The 21645-nt window shown below is 37.3% G+C and overlaps 1 protein-coding gene across 1 annotated transcript; it reads left to right on the top strand.

Moving 5' to 3' along the window:
- Positions 1 to 8217: 8217 nt before the first annotated feature.
- Positions 8218 to 13011, top strand: LOC140743990 (uncharacterized). Its single transcript, XM_073075426.1, has 4 exons — positions 8218 to 8336; positions 8761 to 8842; positions 11359 to 11562; positions 12892 to 13011. The coding sequence occupies exons 1-4, from the start codon at positions 8232 to 8234 to the stop codon at positions 12987 to 12989; spliced, it is 489 nt and encodes a 162-aa protein (XP_072931527.1). The 5' UTR covers positions 8218 to 8231; the 3' UTR covers positions 12990 to 13011.
- The last annotated feature ends 8634 nt before the right edge of the window (positions 13012 to 21645 follow it).

Raw genomic sequence — 21645 nt, forward strand, 5'->3', positions numbered from 1 at the left:
ATTTTTATTCGAAATGTTTTCAATCCTATATTATCTTTGGCTTTGACTTACCAATAAATATAATTAGAACTTGTCTGACACTCTAGCGGATATCTAAATTTTGATAAATATGAAAAACGTTTTTTTTATTTATATTTTTGCTACAGTGGTTACACTACTGGTTCTATTTATATCATTCCCTATTCAAAATTCATCATACTGTATTGGTCGGTATAATTTAATTCCCTAAGCCCACGATCTTGTGTGTTTAGGATCACTGAGTGATTGGGGGCGGCTTGATAATGAAATTTGTTCATACGGGTTTGAATTTTATCGTAGTGACATTTTGGAAATGTTTCGTTACCGCAGACAATATTAAATTTCACCGGTGGTTTTAATGATAAGAAATGAAAAAGAAATCTTAAAGTTTAAAATGTTATACAGAATAATGCAACACTAGCTGACAGATGTATAAATTCCCGCGCGGAGAAGGAAACCCCGTAGGCGTCGATAGCGCCCACTGGCGCAGTGTCCCTGTAGTTCCGGGACTAGAATAGGGCTACGGTATCCCCTGCCTGTCGTAGGAGGCGACTAAAAGGGAGCTTCCGGGGTTGCGGGCGGCAAGAGTGGGAGCTCGAACCGACCAGCAAGCGACCCCGGGAAGTACGGCGGTATGTGTGGTCGCATACCGTCGTAAACACTACATGGTGTGGGAGGAGCGAAAACTGCTCCCCCAGGGTAGAGCCCGTTGGGCATCGCGCTTGGAGGACTCCGGTTGAGTTCCGTTGGAGATCCCGGAGTTCTCCAACAAGCGTTGAGGACGCCCACCGGGAGGGGTTTTAGTGCGGTAAAAATCCCACATAACCCGGCGTCGCTCCCACGTCGTCGGGTACCTTTTGAAGGTACCTCGAGAAAAAAAAGATGTATAAATTAAAGTAATGGATCTAATAGCAGAAATTTTGCAAAGTTTTTCTTATATTGCAATGTTTGAACCACAACGCGTGCAAAAAATAAACTTACATGCACACATGCATACATACAAACACATGTACATTGTACATACACACAAATTAACACATACACTTAAAATATCTGCCGTTCTCGGATAAAACACATTTAAATTTATTGCACTTTAACTCCAAAACATTTGTTTAGTTATGTCGAAACTCGTGCGGGCGGCGTTTCGAAGCAGAAGTAACTGTGGTTTACCACTGCGAGTTCAACCCAACTAGCTAGTTTCAGGTGTGCCTAGGCAACGGTTTATCTTACAGTATACTATGTATGTTTTAGTTTTAGCTAGCTAAAATTTATTTTGAATAAAAGTGTTTTGATGTAACTAAACATGTAAAAATAGTTTAAAAATGCGTGCTTTCAAAATAAATTTACCATCCTACAGAAAACATGACGAACCTACATTCATGTATTTAAATTATGATAAAAATAGGATCGTAATTGACTGACATACATTTTATAAAAAAAAGTCATAAATATGTAAATAAGGTCTGGTGTAATAAGGTCATAGGTATAAGATAATCTAAGAAATAAATATTTTTTATTTTTTGTATCATATTTTCTCAACAAATACACAAAAATCAAATCAATACTAGTGTTATTCAGATCACATTCCATTTACGTCAGAACAAAGCTTTTAAATGTACTAGTGTACATAATATATTCGTTTGACACAAGGCCCAGCTTTGTACCAAGATACATCACTCGATATTAGGGACGAGAGACGATGCTACGCGTGTTCTTGACATGGTAATGTGCAATCACGTTTGATCAGTGATACCCTGTAAGACGTGGTAGGTATGGGCTACGAAATAAGCGATTTAGACTTTTGTTTAACGAATTATGTTATGTTTTGTTTAATATACGACGAAATAAATTACTTTTTATTTTATCTTGTTTTTGTGTATCGTGTTTGTTTTTCTTGTTATGTTTTTTTAGGAATTATCCATAGTATGCTTCTGTGGGTTTAGTCAATCAAAAAATCCAATTTAGCCAAAGATCATGTACGATATTTTCTTCTTATTTTATAAGAGGGATATGCACTGAGGTGCCTAAGCAAGTATTACTGCTTACTTATCACTATCGATGTTTTGTTTCTATGGCGGCTATTACGACAGCCTAGACCAGTTAGTTTGTATCTTTTTAGCCGCTGTTTTCGTGGCCTCACGTATCCGTCAATCAGGCGGCTCGGTTGTCGTAACCCGGTTATCCGTAACGCCGGATACAGCTACGTGTCCGATTCAATATTCATCCTCATCCTCATCCTCAAACTTAACTAAGATTCAGAGGCACATTCGAACCATTTAAGCGTAAAAGGTTCTATATTATTCTGGCTAGCTAATTGTTCACTTAGTAGAAGAAAAGCTGTGGTGTACGTTACTATATACTATATGTGTTTGGTAGAGTTCTGTTCTAAAAATTGAATGTACCTCTAATAAATTTTGATATCGATTTAATGTTTTTTATTACCTAAGTGTGAATTAATAGCACCCATAACACCAAAAACCACGAAATTTAAACAATTTTTACTACTTTGTATTAAATACTCCCAACAGTAGTATCGATATTCAAAAGTGCTCTGTAAAGAACCTATTTTGAATAACAAAAACTTGATTTGATTTGAGTAATTATAATTTGCCTATTTCTGCTGTAAGCGCTGTGATGTTTAGATTTGAAGGATGTAGGACATACTTACACAAGACATTCCAATTTAGTCTTCAGAGGAGCAGTACATTTAAGACCGACTTCAAGTAGAACTTAATTGCAATTAAAAATTGACAGTGATTTATCATTAGATGGACTGCATTCTGCTTTTGCTACTCAATTTCATAAAATGCAATGAATTAGAAAAAAAACAGCATTATATTTAGTATTTCGCTAGAATATTTCCTAGTACTACAGTATACATTAACGGTTGCAAAACATTTAGAGAAAGGGTTAAAAATACCCGAGCACTTAGAGAGCGACGCATTTCCAACTTCCCTTTTCTTGTGGATAAAAAATCATTCTTCCGACCGAGAGCCCCTTGAAAAGCAAGAGTCACCACCCGAGTAGTTAAAAGGCAACTTTACTGAAGGTTGGAGGTACAGTGAGAGAATTTTAATGTAATATTAGGTTATATATAAAATTCTCGTGTCACCGTGTTAGTTACCGTACTCCTCCGAAACGGATTTACCGATTTTTACTATATTTTATATGCATATTCAGTAGGTTTGAGAATCGGCTACTATCTATTTTTCATACCCAGTGATAAGAGTTGTTCACCCTTTAACATTTTTTCGGGTTACAGTTAACAGTTATTTATATTATATTTATTATATATTATATTTATTATACATTGTAAGGAAAGTTTATTGCCAGACGGTTTGATTAAATTGAGTATAGAAACATACTGTATTATTGCGTATTACTGAATTCTATGGGACTAAGGGCTCCGGCATATTATCTACTTTTAGCATAGCCGATTAATGACTTACTTACTTTTTCGAAGCCAAATCACGATGCGGCATACAGTCGGTAAAATCCGTATTTTCGAGCGCGCGATTAAACGCAGCAAGATATGAAACCTGTACTCTCGAAGTCTGTTCAATCCGAAATAAACAAAATGACGTTTTTATGTTTCTTTACTTGGCACGAGTCACCCCCCTCTACTGGGGAAGGCCTGGAGCATATCTAGAAAAGTGGCACGAGTCTTTTGTTAGAAGGAAAAAAATATGTGCACAACAATGGCCGAGTGCGACTAAACTTACTAAGCTTACTAAACTTCATATTTCTTTCAAAACTTCCTAATAAAACTTCATTTCTTAATTTTACTTGACGTTAATAAGTCTGAGGTTATGAAAATAATTAATATATTCTTGTTTAAAAATATCATTTAGGCTCACTGTGCCCCAGTCTCGTGATTCAGCGGTCGTGGCGAAGCGTGTCGCCGGCACACTTCGGCTTCCCAGCTCACTGCTACATCACTGTTCTGCAAGTGTTGTATATAGCAAACTGGATATGTTTTTATAACAGTTGTAGCTTGGTAACTGTTATAAATAGCTATAACTTGTACTAGAAGATATAATTTATTTTGTAAAATCATACTAAATGAGATAGCGTGCCTGAAATAGGTAGCAGGGTAAAATAGAATGATAAGTATGGCGGCAACCCATTTTATGTTCCACTTCGTAGCTGAGGATTCCCTCCCAACTACATACATAGATAAATGCTTAAGCGTTCTGAGCAAACTCCACCATACTATTGTTATAAAAACCAACAAATACATACTGTTATAAATTAATTAATTTAATAGAAAATCAATTTAGCTTATACTTGTATCACTCCCAAAAATTAGAAAAAAACTAGCTGACCCGGCAAACGTTGTGTTGCCATATAAATAAAAAATGTTAAGGGTCACATCCCTTATCACTTAGGGGTTTGAAAAATAGATAGTAGCCGATTCTCAGACCTACTGAATATTCATATAAAATTTGGTGAAAATCGGTAAAACCGTTACGGAGAAGCACGGTAACTAACATTGTGATACGAGAATTTTATATACATATAAGATAATGACACCTCATAAGTTAAAATGCATCAAGCCGTTTGGGATGTCAAAAAAGAAGCATACTTAGGTTGACTACAAAAATTATGTAAATGTTAGTCAAACTTTATTCTATCTGTACTAGTATATTCACATCTCTATCACCAAAAATATAACTGAAACCGCACTAAATAGCGTTAGGGTCTCCACTTCTACAGACCAAAAAATTAAGATAACCAACTCTAAATTGACGCACAACTGGCAATTACACAGAGTGCACGTTATGTTAGGTTTCGTGACGTCGTTGGTCTAAATGATACATTTTTCTTATTATTCGTATAGAAGGAATAATATTTTTATTTCAATAATAACTATTTTACACAGTTCAGACATTATTATTTGCACCGTGTATATTATTATTATGCTTACACATAAATCTGCAGAATCAACTTCAATTTATTCCAAAAACTAAGTCTATATTTTCATTCTGAGTCACAAAATTACCTCTACAAAATCGCAGGTGTCCCGTACCGTGTAAAGTGGCATGAATATTTAAGCGCGTTATTAAAAATATCATCCCCTGTCTAATCAAGGAGACAATTAACGGGACGCGACGACACCGACACGGCTACGCTTTTAGCCCGTTGAATATTTAATACTGTGTTCGCAGTTGCTTAGTTCGATTCGGTATTTTAGGGTTGGATCGATACGATGCAGTAGCAGATAGATTAACAATGGGCTGGGGATTTGAATGTATGAGTAGTTCTATATATAAAACATCAGTGTTAAACGTCGATTTTGTTTTCTAGTATATGATAAGGCAGGGATTCTTAAAAGGCATTACAAATTAGTTCTATTGGATAGGAACCAGGTTTAGTCTATCTCCTCTGCGAATGAGGATGAAGCCATAGTTGACCGTTCACCGCGCTATTGTCAGCCTATTATTTTGTTACTGTTAGGTACACGTATCCCCTTGGAGGGTGAAGGGACTTAGCCGTAGTCTACCGCGTTGGCAAAGAGCACCCTTGAACAAATTTTAGGCGTTTAGGTTTTGTAACGATGGTTTCTTACATCGTTTATGCGCGTAATCATTTTTTTTACTATTTTTAATATGGACATAATCAGTGTTGAGTGCCTTTTTTTTCGCGGGGAATCCCTTCAAGGATTCTCAGCTGCGGGGGCAGTGGAAAGGATGTGCCGGACTCTTACCGGCTAAGAACCCATGGTGTTCCTCTGGACGCATTTTGTCGAAACCACGGGTACGCTATTAGCACTCATCCGCGGTTCCGACAGAGTTGAGTGCCTGGGTTTCTAATCTTGGATACCGTTGATCTTGAACCATGAACCTCGGACACCGTGTAAGAGGCTGCCGTTTAACTACTAGACTCTCATTTTACTATACTTGTACTTTGGCAATGTGTATAGATTTGTTTATTCTTATTGTATTCATACGTACAAGATTTGTAAAACGCGTTCCACTGCAATGGCCACTCAAATCAAATGGATGTGTACGTAAGGGCTGTATTCTCCACTTCATTCCTTTAAAAAAGGAATCAAAACGCTCCCAGTCGAAAAGCTTTCAAACGAAAACCAAACGCGCGTACTGTGGGACGCCTATTCACCGACCAAAAATAAACTAACATTACAAACCGCTGGGCTCACGAAACAACGAAACTGCAGCGTCATGGTGTACAGAAAACATAGGCTGATAGGCCGCTTGCTCACTTGACGTTTGTTTCGCGCGTTTATTACACGCTTATTTTGAAGTGCTTGTGGATTTATTTAAAAGTATTGTGGTTCGATTTTTGAGGTACAACGCTCATCTATTTCTGCTTGATAATAACAGTGTCAAGTGCTTAGTAAAGGGTAAGTGACAGGTTCTTATACGAGGAATTTAAACTTAGTCCTTAATTCTGATTTTTATAGGTAGAGTCAGCATGTCAATTGAGAAAGTAGATAGAATTGTCTGACCTATTTCTAGATTGAAGTAGTTTTGGGTTTGAGTGGAAACGTGTAGAGGCGTTTACATTTACATCTATGAGGCGACCACCTTTTTTTTCTTAACGAGGGGGAAACCTTCAAACGGTACCCGACGACGTGGGAGCGACGCCGGGTTATGTGGGATTTTTACCGCACTAAAACCCCCCCGGTGGCCGTCCTCAACGCTTGTTGGAGAACTCCGGGATCTCCGACAGAACGCAACCGGAGTCCTCCAAGCGCGATGCCCCGATCGGGCTCTGCCCTAGGAGAGCAGTTTTTGCTCCTCCCACACCATCTGGTGATCACGATGGTATGCCACCACACATACCGCCGTCCTTCCCGGAGTCGCTTACTGGACGGTTCTAGCTCCCACTCTTGCCGCCTGCTACCCCAGAAGCCCCCTTTTACGACAGGCAGGGGATACCGTAGCCCTATTCTAGTCCCGGAACTACAGGGACAAGAGGCGACCATCTTAGCAACGCGTTTGTCATCGGATTCAGTTAAAATAAATAATGTTCATATATGAAGTTGGTTACAGAGGTCCATAGAAGGATATGCAAACTTACGGTTAACTGAATTTTCGTTTGCTTATTCTACAATTCTATATTATGAAAAAGTAAATATGTAATCCTTTTATGAAAACTATGTGCCGAAACACGTAACGTTAGCAAGTAGCCTTACAAAGCGTACACGCGGTACACAAAGACAGATATTTATCACTGAGTATTAATGTCATGCTAAGTGCCACTTGAATAGTGACTCGGAAAGTGGAAAGGACCTTTTATGTATACAATCGAGTTTTCAATGAACCGGTAAAGCACATACCTTTTCTATAGTGATGACAGCAGAAATATAGTTTTATTTTTTTCATTTTATTTTAAAATATTGGAGTAGCAAACGAACATGCAATATATGTGATGATAAGTGGCTAGTACTATCGTCCGCACCAGATGGTGTGTCGAGCGTCAAGCTCACCTGGGCAGAGCCCGACGGGGCAACGCGCTAAGAGGACTCCGGTTGCGTTCCTTTGGGGATCCCGGAGCCCTCTACGTAGCGCTGAGGACGGCCACCGGGGGGATTTTAATGCGATAAAATCCCACACAACCCTGCGACGCTCCCATGGCGCCGGGTACCTTTTGAAGGATTCCCCCTCGTAAACAAAAAAAAAGTACCTTCGATAGACAAGTGTAGGTAATAAACCCCAGATAAGTTTAAATCTTTTCCTGTGCTTGGCTACAGGTGCGTTGCTACTCATGAGGATTAATGACATTGGAAAGCCTTGGAAAATGACGTATTCTTTACCATACCTTTTAAATCGAACATCTGCGTGTAATAGTGTTCTCTAATCGTTCATTTCTTTTTATTCTTTATTCGGACCTTCTCTGTTCTATTCCGCAATATCAATTCCGTTCAAATGTTTCATCTTTTTCATTAAATTAATAATTTCATAAAGGAAATTTAGATCGTGAATTCATAACTAATCACTCTTTCTATAATAGGCTTACATCGACCACATATTAAACTAGTTTAGTTTTTAGAAAAGAAAAATTTGATTATATATTCCCACGCTTACCAAAGCAATGTCTATAAAAATATTTGTAACTAGGTGTAAAAATATCTTTGTTCTACGCAATATTACAATGTGTAACCATTAGAATATTTTGAAAATATTATATTCTAAGCCTGGCCTATTCATACTAGCTAATATTTGTCTATGAAAGAGCATCACTTAGTCATGAAGCCGCTTCTAGTATTAACGTCTGTGGTCATTATTTTATGTGTAGAAAATGTTTACGCGAGTATTAACAATTTTATTTCGAATTTGTCGCATGATGTGGGGGTAAGTAAACTATTGTTAAAACTAAATTAAAATATTAATTCATTAATTTTCATAGTGAATATGTTGAAATAATGACAAGTTGTCAGTTATATTGGGGTATTTCAAAGTATTTTCGTTTATTTATCAAAATGAAATTTGACATATAAACTAAAAACTCTGTAGGATTTTCCAAATGTTTTTAGAAATGAATTATCATGCAGGAAGCACTTAGCACCAAAATATATATTAATAAGTTTTTTTTAATTATTGTATCTGAACTCTTTATTTTCAAGTCTAATCAAGTATTTAGTTTCATGTTTATTGTTTATTTGTGGGAGAGGCGTTGGAAATTCTGATATCCTATTCGATCCACTATGAACAATGAAGAACACAAGAACGGAAGCCGAGTAAGGTGTTACTTTAATCACACCAATTACTATTACAGAACGCCTTACAGACAGCATGGACGAAAGTTTCCATGGTCATCAAGCGACCCGTCAGAATAAGACGAATTGGAAAAGGTAGAAGTAAGTATTACCTAAATTATTATTCAAGTGGAGTAAATGAGCCGGTCTCGTGGTAACTGCTTTTATAACATAGACGTAGCAAATGTGCAAGCAGTCCACCTGTACCCTTAGCATGAGTTTTTACGTTTTGACAAATATGACTGTTTTGGTATTTGTATACGTGCTTGCCCATACAAATTCCAATCAGCACCCCTAGCGGATCAGAACTATAGTGTCAGTAACGTAACATTAAATGTCTTAATTGAACAAATGGCGCTTTATGTTTTGTCTCTCTTTTTTGCGAACGTGTGAAGCCGACAAAAAGACTTGAGCACTTAATTATTGTTAAGTTTAGCTGACTGTACTGAAGCAAACGGAACAGAATAATAGATTAAGTAAACGTAACGTAAAATTGTGGGATGTTTTAAAAACTTATGGTAAGGGTATTGATGGTAAGCGGCTACTGCGGGAATTTGTAATCAATCTCAGATAAGACTCCTACCTGAGGTCGGTGACAGATGCGTTGCTATCTCCAAGGACTATGTAAGAGATCGACTACAGATGGGTAGCTTCCCTCGGGGACTAATTTAGAATATATAATATAAGTATGTCTCTTTTACCACACACTTCAAACCGGAAAACAGCAGCACATAACACTGCTAATATTAGACAGAAATAGGTAAGAAGGTGGTGCCTATACGAGTATTAAAATATTAATACAATGAAGAAATAACAAAATTAACGGCTGCCGGAACCTGATTCCCTTGGGATAACTAAATGTAAAGGAACAGGATCCCGCCAACGTAAATCAAATCCAGCATTTAGATAATAAAACCAGTCTATTGTTTCCCGACTATTACAAGCGAGAAACAGAACGGGAATTCGAATAATGAAATGTTTTCCTTATGAAAATGAAGACGGTATTTTAATTAATTCCCGCTCTTTCAAAATATTGTTGTTTGTAAATAATTAATTTTAAATGAAATAATAATAATGAATTATTTTGGACGGTGCGTCTTTTGTTTGGATCTTCGTCCGAGAAATGAATAAGTGACGTGTTTTACTGCGAAAGGGTTAACTATAAGCGATAAAAAATTTAATTACAAGTAAACTACACACTTTTAAAGGTCTTGTGAAGGCTTTAGAATGGCGGTAGATGGTAAGCTTCGTCGTTCACTGTAGGTACATTACCAACACATCTATTTCTGCCTTATAATGACTGTCTAACTTAGGTCTCACAGATGCATCCATGACCGACTTCAAATACGCCTCCAATCTCATTCGGAGTTTTTAACAGATATCCATTGGCAGCAGGAAAATTTACAATCAAGAAGATTGCGACACCATTCGCTACTCAAAGAAAAAAAAACTGCATTCACCAATATACAAAATTCAAATCAGATGTAACAAAACGCGACGCAATGTCTCTACTAAACTGTCATCACTTTACATTAATAGAGATCACAGTCAGACAGTACAAAACAAACGCACGGCACAAACAGTACAAAAGTACAGCCAACAACAAAAAATAATAAGAACATTCGCTTAATTCTTACTTCCTCGCTCAATCGCTTACCTCCTGTGGTCGATCAAGTACCTTATTTAGATTAGGTATAGGTTAAAGCTCAACTAGTTTATGGAGGTTATGAATAATAAATTGAATATTAAACGTTTTAATTACTTTGTATAACAGCCCCCGGCGATTTGATAGCTGACGTCATAGTTCATCTTAGTATTAAGGACTTAGATCAGTCTAACTTATATTTGATAGTCTTTAATTAAATTTAGTTTTATTACGTTATTAAACGAATTATAAAGGTCACTTTCGATATTAATCGAAAAAGTTTCGAGTGAAAATGTAAATTTTTAGTTCGAATTTCTTATATAATTGGGGTTTGGATTTAGTGTTGTATCTTATATATAAAATTCTCGTGTCACAATGTTAGTTACCGTACTCCTCCGAAACGGCTTTACCGATTTTCACCACATTTTATATGCATATTCAGTAGGTCTGAGAGTCGGCTACTATCTATTTTTCATACCCCTAAGTGATAAGGGTTGTTCACCCTTAACATTTTTTTATTTATTTGGCAACGTTTGCCGGGTCAGCTAGTTGTTATATAGAAGTAGTAGAAAATTTGCATACAGCCTATGTTAAGTGGTTACTGCCGCCAGTGGTGTCGCTCTGTGCTGATGGGCTTAATAGTAGTATGAATTTAGAACCCTCCGTGGTTCGGCTTCTGAAGCACAACCGCCACACATATTTCTGTTCCAATTTGTAGGGTATGGTAAGAAAGCCATACTTATCGGAGGCGTTACAGCTTAGTCCTTAGAGATAGCAACGCGAAACAACTACAATAACAAGAGATAACAATAGATATACAAACCTCATAAAGGAAGAGAGTCCATAGATTTGGTCTTACCTTGGATTGATTACAGATGTCCTTGCAGTAGCCGCTTACCAACAGGTGGACCGTATGGTCATTTCCTAGTTTTTAATTATAATATGTATATGTGTCTCTTTCCTTACTTTGCAGGAAGAAAACGCACAACAGCATTGACATCAACAGTGACCTTAGGGCCGGAGATACCAACGATAGCTATATACCTCTTCTCCAAGCCCTTATCAGAGATAATCAGACCTACAATCCCAGTGATTCCGACGCCGCCCTTCAAATCGCTGGTGGAGTGGCGGAAGCTGCAAATCCCTTACGTGTTGAGACCGATGAAAGGGATTAAAGGTAATATTACTTTAACTAAAGGTATTAAATAGATTAGTAAAGATTACTCACACCTAACAAGAAAATGTAACCAGTTTTGACAATTGAAATAGTTGCGTAAAAAAGTTTTGCCACGTCTCCGTGCTAAAATGTCCCTAAAATATTTGAATTAATAATTTATTTATTACGTAAATTACGTAATTATTACGTAAATAAGTTATTTATTCGTAAATTTTCTCTAAAAATGTTTTTATTTGTCAAGGATTCAAAAAAAGAATTTACTAAAATAAGCCGTTTGTGGCTTCATTCAATTTCAAGGCGGCGAAGTATCTTTACTAATCTATGCCCGACACGTTCAGTATCTATACCCTTAGTATGAGTTTTTACGTTTTTACAAAAATGACTGTTTTTACGTTTTTACAAAAACAAAAATGAGTGTATTTGTTTACGCATTTGCCCATACATTTTCAATCAGCGGCCCTAGCGGATTGTATCAGAGCAATATTAAATATAAATGAAGCGTTACATGTGAAACATAAGCTAAACAATGGTCTACATTAAAAAAAAAAGGTATTCATTATGTTTGTATTTTTAGTAAAGTATTTTTCATGCCTATTTCAAGTTATAAAGAATTTTATTTTACTACTAGCTGACCTGGAAGCGCGCATAGCCCCGCTAGCTGTGTTGATTGAAAACAATCAATAAAGTTAAGCAGCGCCGGGCGCGGTCGGGAGTTGGATGGGTGACCGCTAGTGGCAAAAATTTCATGCGCGTTTCCGTGCTTCGGAGGGCACGTTAAGCCGTCGGTCCCGGTTGTTGTCCATAGATGGCAGTCGTTAAACCTTGTCGGAGGCCTTTCGGGCGGTTTGAAAACATCCGACAAACGGGTTGGCCACTAACCTGTCCTCCACCAATCCGCATTGGAGCAGCGTGGTGGAGTATGCTCCAGGCCTTCTCCACTTGTGAGGAGAGACCCGTGCTCAGTAGTGGGCCATAAATGGGTTGCAGGCACTAGCTGACCCGGCAAACGTTGCGTTGCCATATAAATAAAAAAATGTTAAGGGTGAACAACCCGTATCACTTAGTGGTATGAAAAATAGATAGTAGCCAATTCTTAGACCTATTGAATATGCATATAAAATTTGGTGAAAATCGGTGAAGCCGTTTCGGAGGAATACGTTAACTAACATTGTGACACGAGATTTTTTTACATAAGATTAGCACTCAATATTACTTTTTTTTTAATATCACCCTAATAATATTTTGATTAAAGTGTAATTAGATATTTAATTACAGTCAAATGTCTTGTTTATCTTTCCTTTTATAATTTGTACCTTTTAAATATTTCAGATCCTACAACAACCGAAAGCTTGAAAACCTCTCCAGATCCTATGGAATCGTTTCTCAAAAAGAAAATAGGGCGTAAATTCGTGCTATTTTTCACATGAAATGAAATAAAGATTTCCAAATTTAGTACGTTTCGTTTGCTTTGAGTTGAATGTGATGTGATGTGATTTGTGACAAAAATGTTGCTATCATTAATACCCCATTTAGATGAAGAAAGTTTCTCGTCTCGAAGATACGATTATCGAAGGAATATAAAATATTTTGTTCTGTTGTCTAAACATTCGCTCTTCTCACTCCTTGCCTTGGGCCATAACTGCCTCGCATGGAATTTTATATTGCGTTCGTGTAAACAGAAGTAATAATCGTATTTCGAGATTGTATGTCAGTTGCTACCATGAGTGCAGTGCGCGAGGGTGTTTTATTTTTTAATTATATGTTATTTTTCCGTTTAATTAATTCTTGTAATTAAGCGAAAAAAAAGAAAAGGCGTACGACTTCTCAACCCGAAACGTGCGAGAAACTCTCTCCATCTAAATGGCTCATAAAGATACTTAACGCATAGGTTTATAGAGCGTTGGTTCAGCGCAGCGAAGCCTGGGACGGCATCATCACCTTCTGCGACATGGTCATGTGTGCGAAGGAAGACGCCGAGCGAGCAAGGGAGCGCGCTGAACCCGCTCGGAGGAGAAATCACCGCGGCCGTACTTAGCGGTCCCCGGCGAGGTATCCCTGTAGTTCCGGGACAAGAATAGGGCTACGGTATCCCCTGCCTGTCGTAAGAGGCGACTAAAAGGGGGCTTCTGCGGTCGTGGGTGGCAAGAGTGAGAGCTCGAATCGCCCAGCAAACGGCCCCGGGAAGGACGGCGTTATGTGTGGTCGCATACCGTCGTACGCACCAGACGGTGCGGTAAGCAATAAGCTCACCTGGGCGGAGCCCGACGGGGCAATGCGCTAAGAGGACCCCGGTTGCGTTCCTTTGGAGATCCCGGAGTCCTCTACGCAGCGCCGAGGACGGCCACCGGGGGGTTTTAGTGCGGTAAGAGTCCCACATAACCCTGTGTCGCTCCCAAGGCATCGGGTACTTTTTGAAGGTTTCCCCCTCGTCAACAAAAAAAAAAAAAAAAAGGTTTATAGAGCGTATAGTGTCGAGATTTTCATACAAAAGCTGTTATCCCGACTTCCACGGACACAATCTCGGATTGATCGAAGTTTGACTTTACTACCAATTGGTATTAAGTTGTAGACATTTTTCCTCACCATGTCGGGTCTATTGCAACTATGTAATTAACTTCCTTTGATTGTCGATGACCAAATGATTTTTCAATACTATAAGTTTAGTATGTATAAGATCTTAAAATTTGACTGTAAAACTGTTACTACCGCGGTCATGTTTGGCTTGAAAGAATTATAGAGGCCCTAACAGTTAGTTCATTATTATCTGTTTACTTGTAAACAGTATTGTCTTGTTATAATGTAATCACGCTCTTCTAAAACAAACAAATGTACAGTCAGATTCAGTAACATATCTCATTTACCTACTACATATAATTACGTGCAGGCGAGACAACTATTTTTACACTTTCAAGTATCTGTCTAATGGTAGAAGGTATTTGTAATCAATGCTATATATGATTGAAGAGGTAATATTGATAAAAAATGTTTGAAGGCTACAATAATTTCTGAAGTATAATAAAGCAATACGTATTGCATGCCAATTGTAATAAAAACCGATAACAATACCTACTATATGTAGTTAAAAATCAAAATTCTATTACTTTTGTACATAACCCAAAGTTATCGTAATTTTAAATATTTAAAATAAAAAAGAATTGCGGCCTACATTTCGCTACTCCGAACAAAGGCCGCATTTTTCAAACCGACTGTACAATTGTTATTATTACAGTTGGATAGATTTCGCAACTAAAAAAAATAGTTGCAACAAAACAGTTATTAGAACACAGTTATTGAGGGTGGTAGAACCCTTTGTGGTTCGACTCCGGCACCACCGTCACGCCTATTTCTACCTCATAACAGCAGTGTTAAGCGCTGCTGTGTGCTGGTTTGAAGGGTGTGGTAAGGGAGACGTACTTATCCGAGACGTTCCAGCTTTGTCCACAGGAGTGGCGGCGCATCTGTGGCCGACCTCAGGTAGGAATATCTAATCCTATCTGGGATTGATTACATATGTCCATGGGCGGCAGAAGCCACTTACCTTGAGGTGAACTGCATGCTCGTCTGCTACTCCTATATTATGTAAAAAACACAGTTTTTAGTTATTACAATGTATGAAATGAAATGTTTTATATGTTTGTGTACAGTGGCAGTGATTTTTTAGGAAATCTGCCAAAAAAGTTGGCGGTGAGTACCACTTATTAATATTTATCAAAGATTTTAAAAAGCAATGAGAGATGTTGTTAAGTAGATAGGAATTTTGGACTCGTCAGAAAGTCATGTTTGATGCGAAGAGATTCTGAATTTTTCCACTCATGGAGGATTCCCCTTGGCGGTTCGACTCCGGAGACACCATCGTCACACTTGTTTATATTATTATCTAGTTACAGCAGATTTAAGGTTTGGCGGGAGAAAATTTTATACGAGGTGTTCCAACCAGGCGTTACTCCTCTAAGGGACCCTTGGAGCCCTAGGAGGAGCAACGCATCTGTGGCCAATCTCAGATAGAAATCTAATCTAAAATAGAGTTAATTACAGATGTCTATAGGCAAGAGACCCCTAGGACGCAGCTCAAAACGATGGTCAGACCAGGTATTTGAACATGTAAAGATACCAATCAGCGAGGCAATACACCAGGCCACTGATCGCTAGAAATAGATAGATCTCTGGAAATAGAGATCACGATCCTCAAAAGGGACTAGGGAGGGAGGGACCAACTAAAGAGACTGACAGAGACAAGATGCAATAGTCACTTACCCCCAGGTGGACTGCATTCTCATTTGTAACATCTATAATTATAAAAAAAAACCAACCGACCAACCAACCGAGACATACCGATTAACATACCCTCTAAAATATATAACCTACCTGAAATTAAGCCACTAATGGCCACCTTCTTAACTTTGTAAATTCGTTTAGATCTACACTGCATACTTTACAAAGCAAATAGTGCATAAGGCATTAAAATTTTGATTTCTATTTAAGGAAGGATTTAATGTAATTTGGACGACCTTTAAAAAACACATGGACACCCATTTGAGGCTATTACGACCTAGAAGAATGGACAGAATAAATAGTAAGTTAGATAAATTACATTACAAAGCAAAGGTAACGTTTTTCAAAAATATTTAAAAACCAAACGATTTTAGCCTTCGTAAGTGTGAAAAGATCTTTTAATTTTCTTTTAAATTTAATAAGTGCTATTTAATTTATTATTGGATTATAAATAAAAATCGTTTTGAAAGGTGTAAATAATATTATCTAAATATCTAAATATTTTATATAAAATGCTAATGTTCGTTCGTAAATTCAATGTTTTCTCTATCATCCGTAACTCCGATCAACTTCCTGTTGGAATGGTAGATACCTCATGGTCTCCTGTTCATAAAATATGTCATTTTCATAAAATATTTTCATTTAAAAAAAAAAAAAAATCATTTCATTTCATTTTCCTGTTGTGCGTAAGAGAGTTTGTCGGGGTGGGTGGAAGTGGGTGGTTGAGGGTGTCGATAATGTAAAATAATATATCTGTCCTTCTCTAACTAATGTCAATGTGATTATAAATGTCTTTCTCTAACTCATGTAGACTTCTAGAAAGTTATGAAAATTTCTGGAATGATCAATAAAGTTCCAAAATGTGTGCAATTGATGTAATCAAACTAGAAAACTATTAAACTATTTTTTTTTCAAACTATAAAATTGTAAATACGTACTGCAGATACGATTGAAGGCTGTGACACTTATAAAGCTATTATATACGAGGCATTTCAACTTAGTCCTTATTGGGCTCATGTGAGGCTAGTTGAGGTATGACCTTAATTCTACAAGGGATTCATTACAAATCTATTTTTGTACTGAAAATTCTTATTTCAGATTACAAAAAATCTTTCACGCCACCTCCGTTATTAAAGGCTGGGGTTCTAGTCCCGATTTTAACAACACCAAGGCGAAAGTATCAGCTGTGGAGAGAGGATCCTGGTGGAGCAACTGATGGTGACGAAGACAGAAAATGAAAATGGGTGTCTTAAATACAACAAAAGTGCACTACTCAACTGCCGCAAAAGAAATAATAAAAGTATTTTTAATAAAATATTGTGATTTTTTATTTCTACCTACATGCCTGAAAAGGACGGTAGGTGTAAGATCAAACATGGGGACGAAGACTGTCATTCACGAGTTACCAATTAGTAACAAGGGGAATCTAATAATTATTTATTGAATATTGCAAACATAAACAGATCAGTGGTATTCATAATAGCAGTGACAGCCTAGTGGTAAAGAAACTCGGCCTTTCGATCGAAGGATACAAGGTTCAAATCCCAGGCACGCACCTTTTTTATTTAAATGTGCGTAAGTGCGTAGTAAACCTACATACCTTACCTGAGAGATCGTAATAACAACAAAAAATTTCAAAGGTATGTGAAGTCTACCGATTCGTACTTGGCCAGCGCGATGGACTATGACCTAATCCTTCTCATTCAGAAAGCAGTCCGTGCCCAACATTGGGACAGTAATGGGTTGACGATGACTTACCTATATGAAAAAGAATGTCAATTGTCGAATTAATTTGTCAAACAACTTTATTCCAACACCAACAACAGACGTCAACATTGTCATAATTATGTGACGTCACACTTAAAACGTACGAACTTATAAAAATAAGTGGCCAAGTTCAAGTCGAACTCGCACATGGAGGGTTCCGTATTACCAATTTTTTATTATTTTTTATATTAAGTATTTATTTCTTGTAAAGCCCTTGAAGTAAATGCATTGCAAATATTTAACTAACTATTACGTTTCAATAGATAAAGAAAAATATGTCGAAAAATTGCGGTTTCTTGTGTAGCAAACCCGATTTATTTTCAACATTTTTTATTTTTAGTATTTATTGTTAACGCGGCCACCGTTATACATACTGTGTAAAAATTTCAAGTGTCTATCTAGTACAGTTCAGGAGATAGAGGACTGTGACAGACAGACAGGCGGACAGACACCGGAGGTTTAGTAATAGGATTCCGTTTTTTAACCGACTTACCAAAGAAGAGAAGTTATCTATTCGACGCGTATATTTTTGCTCATATTGTTTACGCTGTTATCCAACGAAATATTTTGAGCGCCGAATTCAGAACTATGTTCTAAAGTAACATTTATTTGATTTTTCACTTTGTAGTGACATAGAAATCGGTTGTATTTTTTGTTATTATTTTTATCCATTGGGTACGGAACCCTAAAAAGCTGCCAGCAACGAGCACACACGAGCCTCCAAGTTACCTAATTGGATTTTTATTTGCCGTATTCGAAGTCAGTGATACGTTAGCAGCGAGTCTGTTTATTTGCATGTTGAAGCATCGTTAAAAAGATAATTTTATTTTATAGTGAAGTAGGAATGACAGTTTGTAGCTTTCTCGTAAAATGCATTTAAAGTGGTAGAACTCATTGTAGCGTGTTTTTAGGATTCCGTACGAAAAACACAACACGGAACCCGTATAGGATCACTTGTGTGGCAACTCAGATTCGAAGACGCAGAATTCAGAGAATTCAGATCGAGAGACGAATTCGGAATTCAGATAGAGAGAGAATTCAGAACGCAGATTCGAAGACAAGTTTGGTCGTCTGTCTTCCCGCTTAAAATTCAACTTTTTAACATGAGTATGTAATCAATATACAAATGGCTGCAAAAACGCCAAAGCCAATAACAGTTGTCCCAGTAATCCCAGGACAGACAGACAGACAGGACATTATAATAAAAAATGGAAACGACAATGTCGTTCGCGGTTGATAAGGGTACGAAACTTTGACAAGTGATTCACCTGCGCCACTGGGGTGTTAAGTTATGAGCTGCGAGCGGGTAGCGTTTTGTAAACAATATAATACTATATAATTAAATCTGTCATAGTAATAATTTAAAATACTTTCTAAGCATTAGTCAATTGAGAATATCCTCTGTGGTTCCATCGTGTCGACATTCTTACCAAATTTATTTGTAGTTATTGAAATCAGTGCACTACTGTATCTAGTTTTTAGGGTGATAATATAGAGATAGGTAATTAAATAAACCGGTCTTACTTATCTATGACAGTTTTAGGTAGGATTTCGTGTTTACAATTCATCGCTATAAACTTTAATCTTTACAAAAGAAATATAATTGCTTGCTGCTACGAGCTCCGATCAAGAGATCCGATCCGATCACAACATCTCGTATGTATAGTATCTGTCTTGACTCTAGTAGCTCCCTAGGCATGATCACCTATATCCCTGTAGTTCCGGGACAAGAGTAGGGCTACGGTCTTCCCTGTCTGTCGTAAGAGGCGACTAAAAGGGGGCTTCTGGGGTCGTGGGTGGCAAGAGTGGGAAGTGGAACCGCCCGGCCAACGGCCCTGAGACGGACGGCGGTATGTGTGGTCGCATACCGTCGTACACACCAGACGGTGCGGTGAAGGACAAGCTCACCTGGGCGGAGCCTGACGTGGCAATGCGCTAAGAGGACTCCGGTTGCGTTCCTTTGGAGATCCCGGAATCCTCTACGCAGCGCTGAGGACGGCCACCGGGGGGGTTTTAGTGCGGTTAGAGTCCCACATAACCCTGTGTCGCTCCCAAGACATCGGGTACCTTTTGAAGGTTTCCCCTCGTGAACAAAAAAAAAAACAAAAAGCATTATTACCTAACCTGGCAGGAGAGATCTACTTTTGTAGATTATTTATTTACAAAAGATTATTTACATGGACCACGTAAATAAAACATCACAGTATATTGGTGTAGTACCAAAAAATAAAATCTTGAAATTTGGAATTGAATTGGTGAGCAGCTTTACATACTAAACTTACAAATAGATTACAAATCAAATTCTTTGTACCATTTACCATACAAAAAAACATGTGTCGGATCAGCGAATTAACAATGTATTAATATGAATTGAAATTACCAATAATATATTTTTCTAATGATTTCTTTTAACTTGTACCAAAACGTACAATTAACGAGTCCCTTTTTGTAGATAGCATTATGAATATTTCGTTACGCCTGTATAAAATACTTTATTTTGATGTCATTGTTCTGTCATAGGCTTTAATATATGATGGAGCCGTGTCTCTTTTTGTCCAAACTTAATTCCCTCTACTGAATTTCTTCTATTGAAAAATTTAATCTATGTTTTTGAGATCTCAAACATAAAAAAATAATTATTTGATCATACTTAGATGGATTTGGAAAAACATAATTATTGAAGATGTTTTCCATATAGAAGTAAAACACACGTTTTATAAAGATTTACTATTTTTTTAAAGACATCTTTGTAAATAGCAGCCGAAGTAGATGAAATAGTAAACGCAGGCGCAGGCGACTAAAGGTTTCCCCCCTCGAGAAGAAAAAAAAAAGAAAAAAAAAAGGCGACTGATGGTAATTGATCACTACCGTTTATTAACATCTGTAACCAACTCCATATCAAACAGGTGTTCTATCTGAAGCTAACCTGCGTTGTTATTTCTGAGTACTAAGATGGTCTAAGATCCCGATATAAAATCCTTCACCGAGCTGCTTAATGGATAAAACGGTTTTTATATTAAATGAAATATGTCAAAAAGTATATTTCAAATTTGTTGTCGTTGGTTGTGGTTGACGACCTTGTCTTATATCGGGATCGTCTACTAAGATGGTCACCTCATTAGGGCGATATCTGACGAAAGGAAAATTTAATATATTATTATTATTAATTAATTAATGACCAGATCATCTTTGCTGATATGGGATCTTAAACTGAATATACTATGCACGATGCGCGAGCCTTTAAATCAGCCGGCAACTAAACGCTTCTACCGAAATGCAACTACACAGCAGGAAAAAAATGTGGCTGTGGTACTTCCTCAGACAATATTAGTTCTACCACCTGTAAATATTAAAAATAATGTGTTACTTTCACTATGTCGATAAAATACACTGTTTGAGTTTCAACCGGATCTGTGAGAGCAATTTCACGCAGTATCGGCTAATCTTTAGCCTTCTTTATATTCATACCGCACCGAGTAAGTCTGCTGGATGATCGTGTGTTTTAACGTATCACAGAATAGAATTGTAATATAAACAACGCTATAGGATTTATATAAAAATAATACTACACTTATAGTCACATACTTAGCCTTATAACAGCAGTGTTAAGCGCTGCTGTGTTCTGGTTTGATTGGTGTGGTAAGGTAGACATACTTTTCCGAATGTTCCAGCTTAGATTTTAGGGGTAGCGGCGCATCTGTGGCTGACCTTAGGTAGGAATATTTAATCCTATCTGGGGTTGATTGCAGATGTCCACACGTGGCAGTAGCCACTGCCAAGTTTTCCTAATAATATTAGAAAAAACCCGTCTAACATAAATAAAATAATCATAATTTGCCGACCGACATAGTGACCGTTTTGTGACAGGACCTCCCTGGCTACGTTATAAACATTTCCATAAATAAAACTCAAAGAGGATCTAACATAAATATTTCATATGTGAACTAGTAACATGTTTGTAGGCCTGGAGGGTATCTGAATAAATTCACGAAAAATATTTGAAGCAAACAATTATTTTTGTACCTAACAAATATAGCGTAGTTT

This window comes from Epargyreus clarus, unplaced genomic scaffold (assembly GCF_041222505.1).
Source record: "Epargyreus clarus isolate Ecla_fem2 unplaced genomic scaffold, WU_Ecla_fem_2.2 ptg000008l, whole genome shotgun sequence".
NCBI lineage: Eukaryota > Metazoa > Arthropoda > Insecta > Lepidoptera > Hesperiidae > Epargyreus > Epargyreus clarus.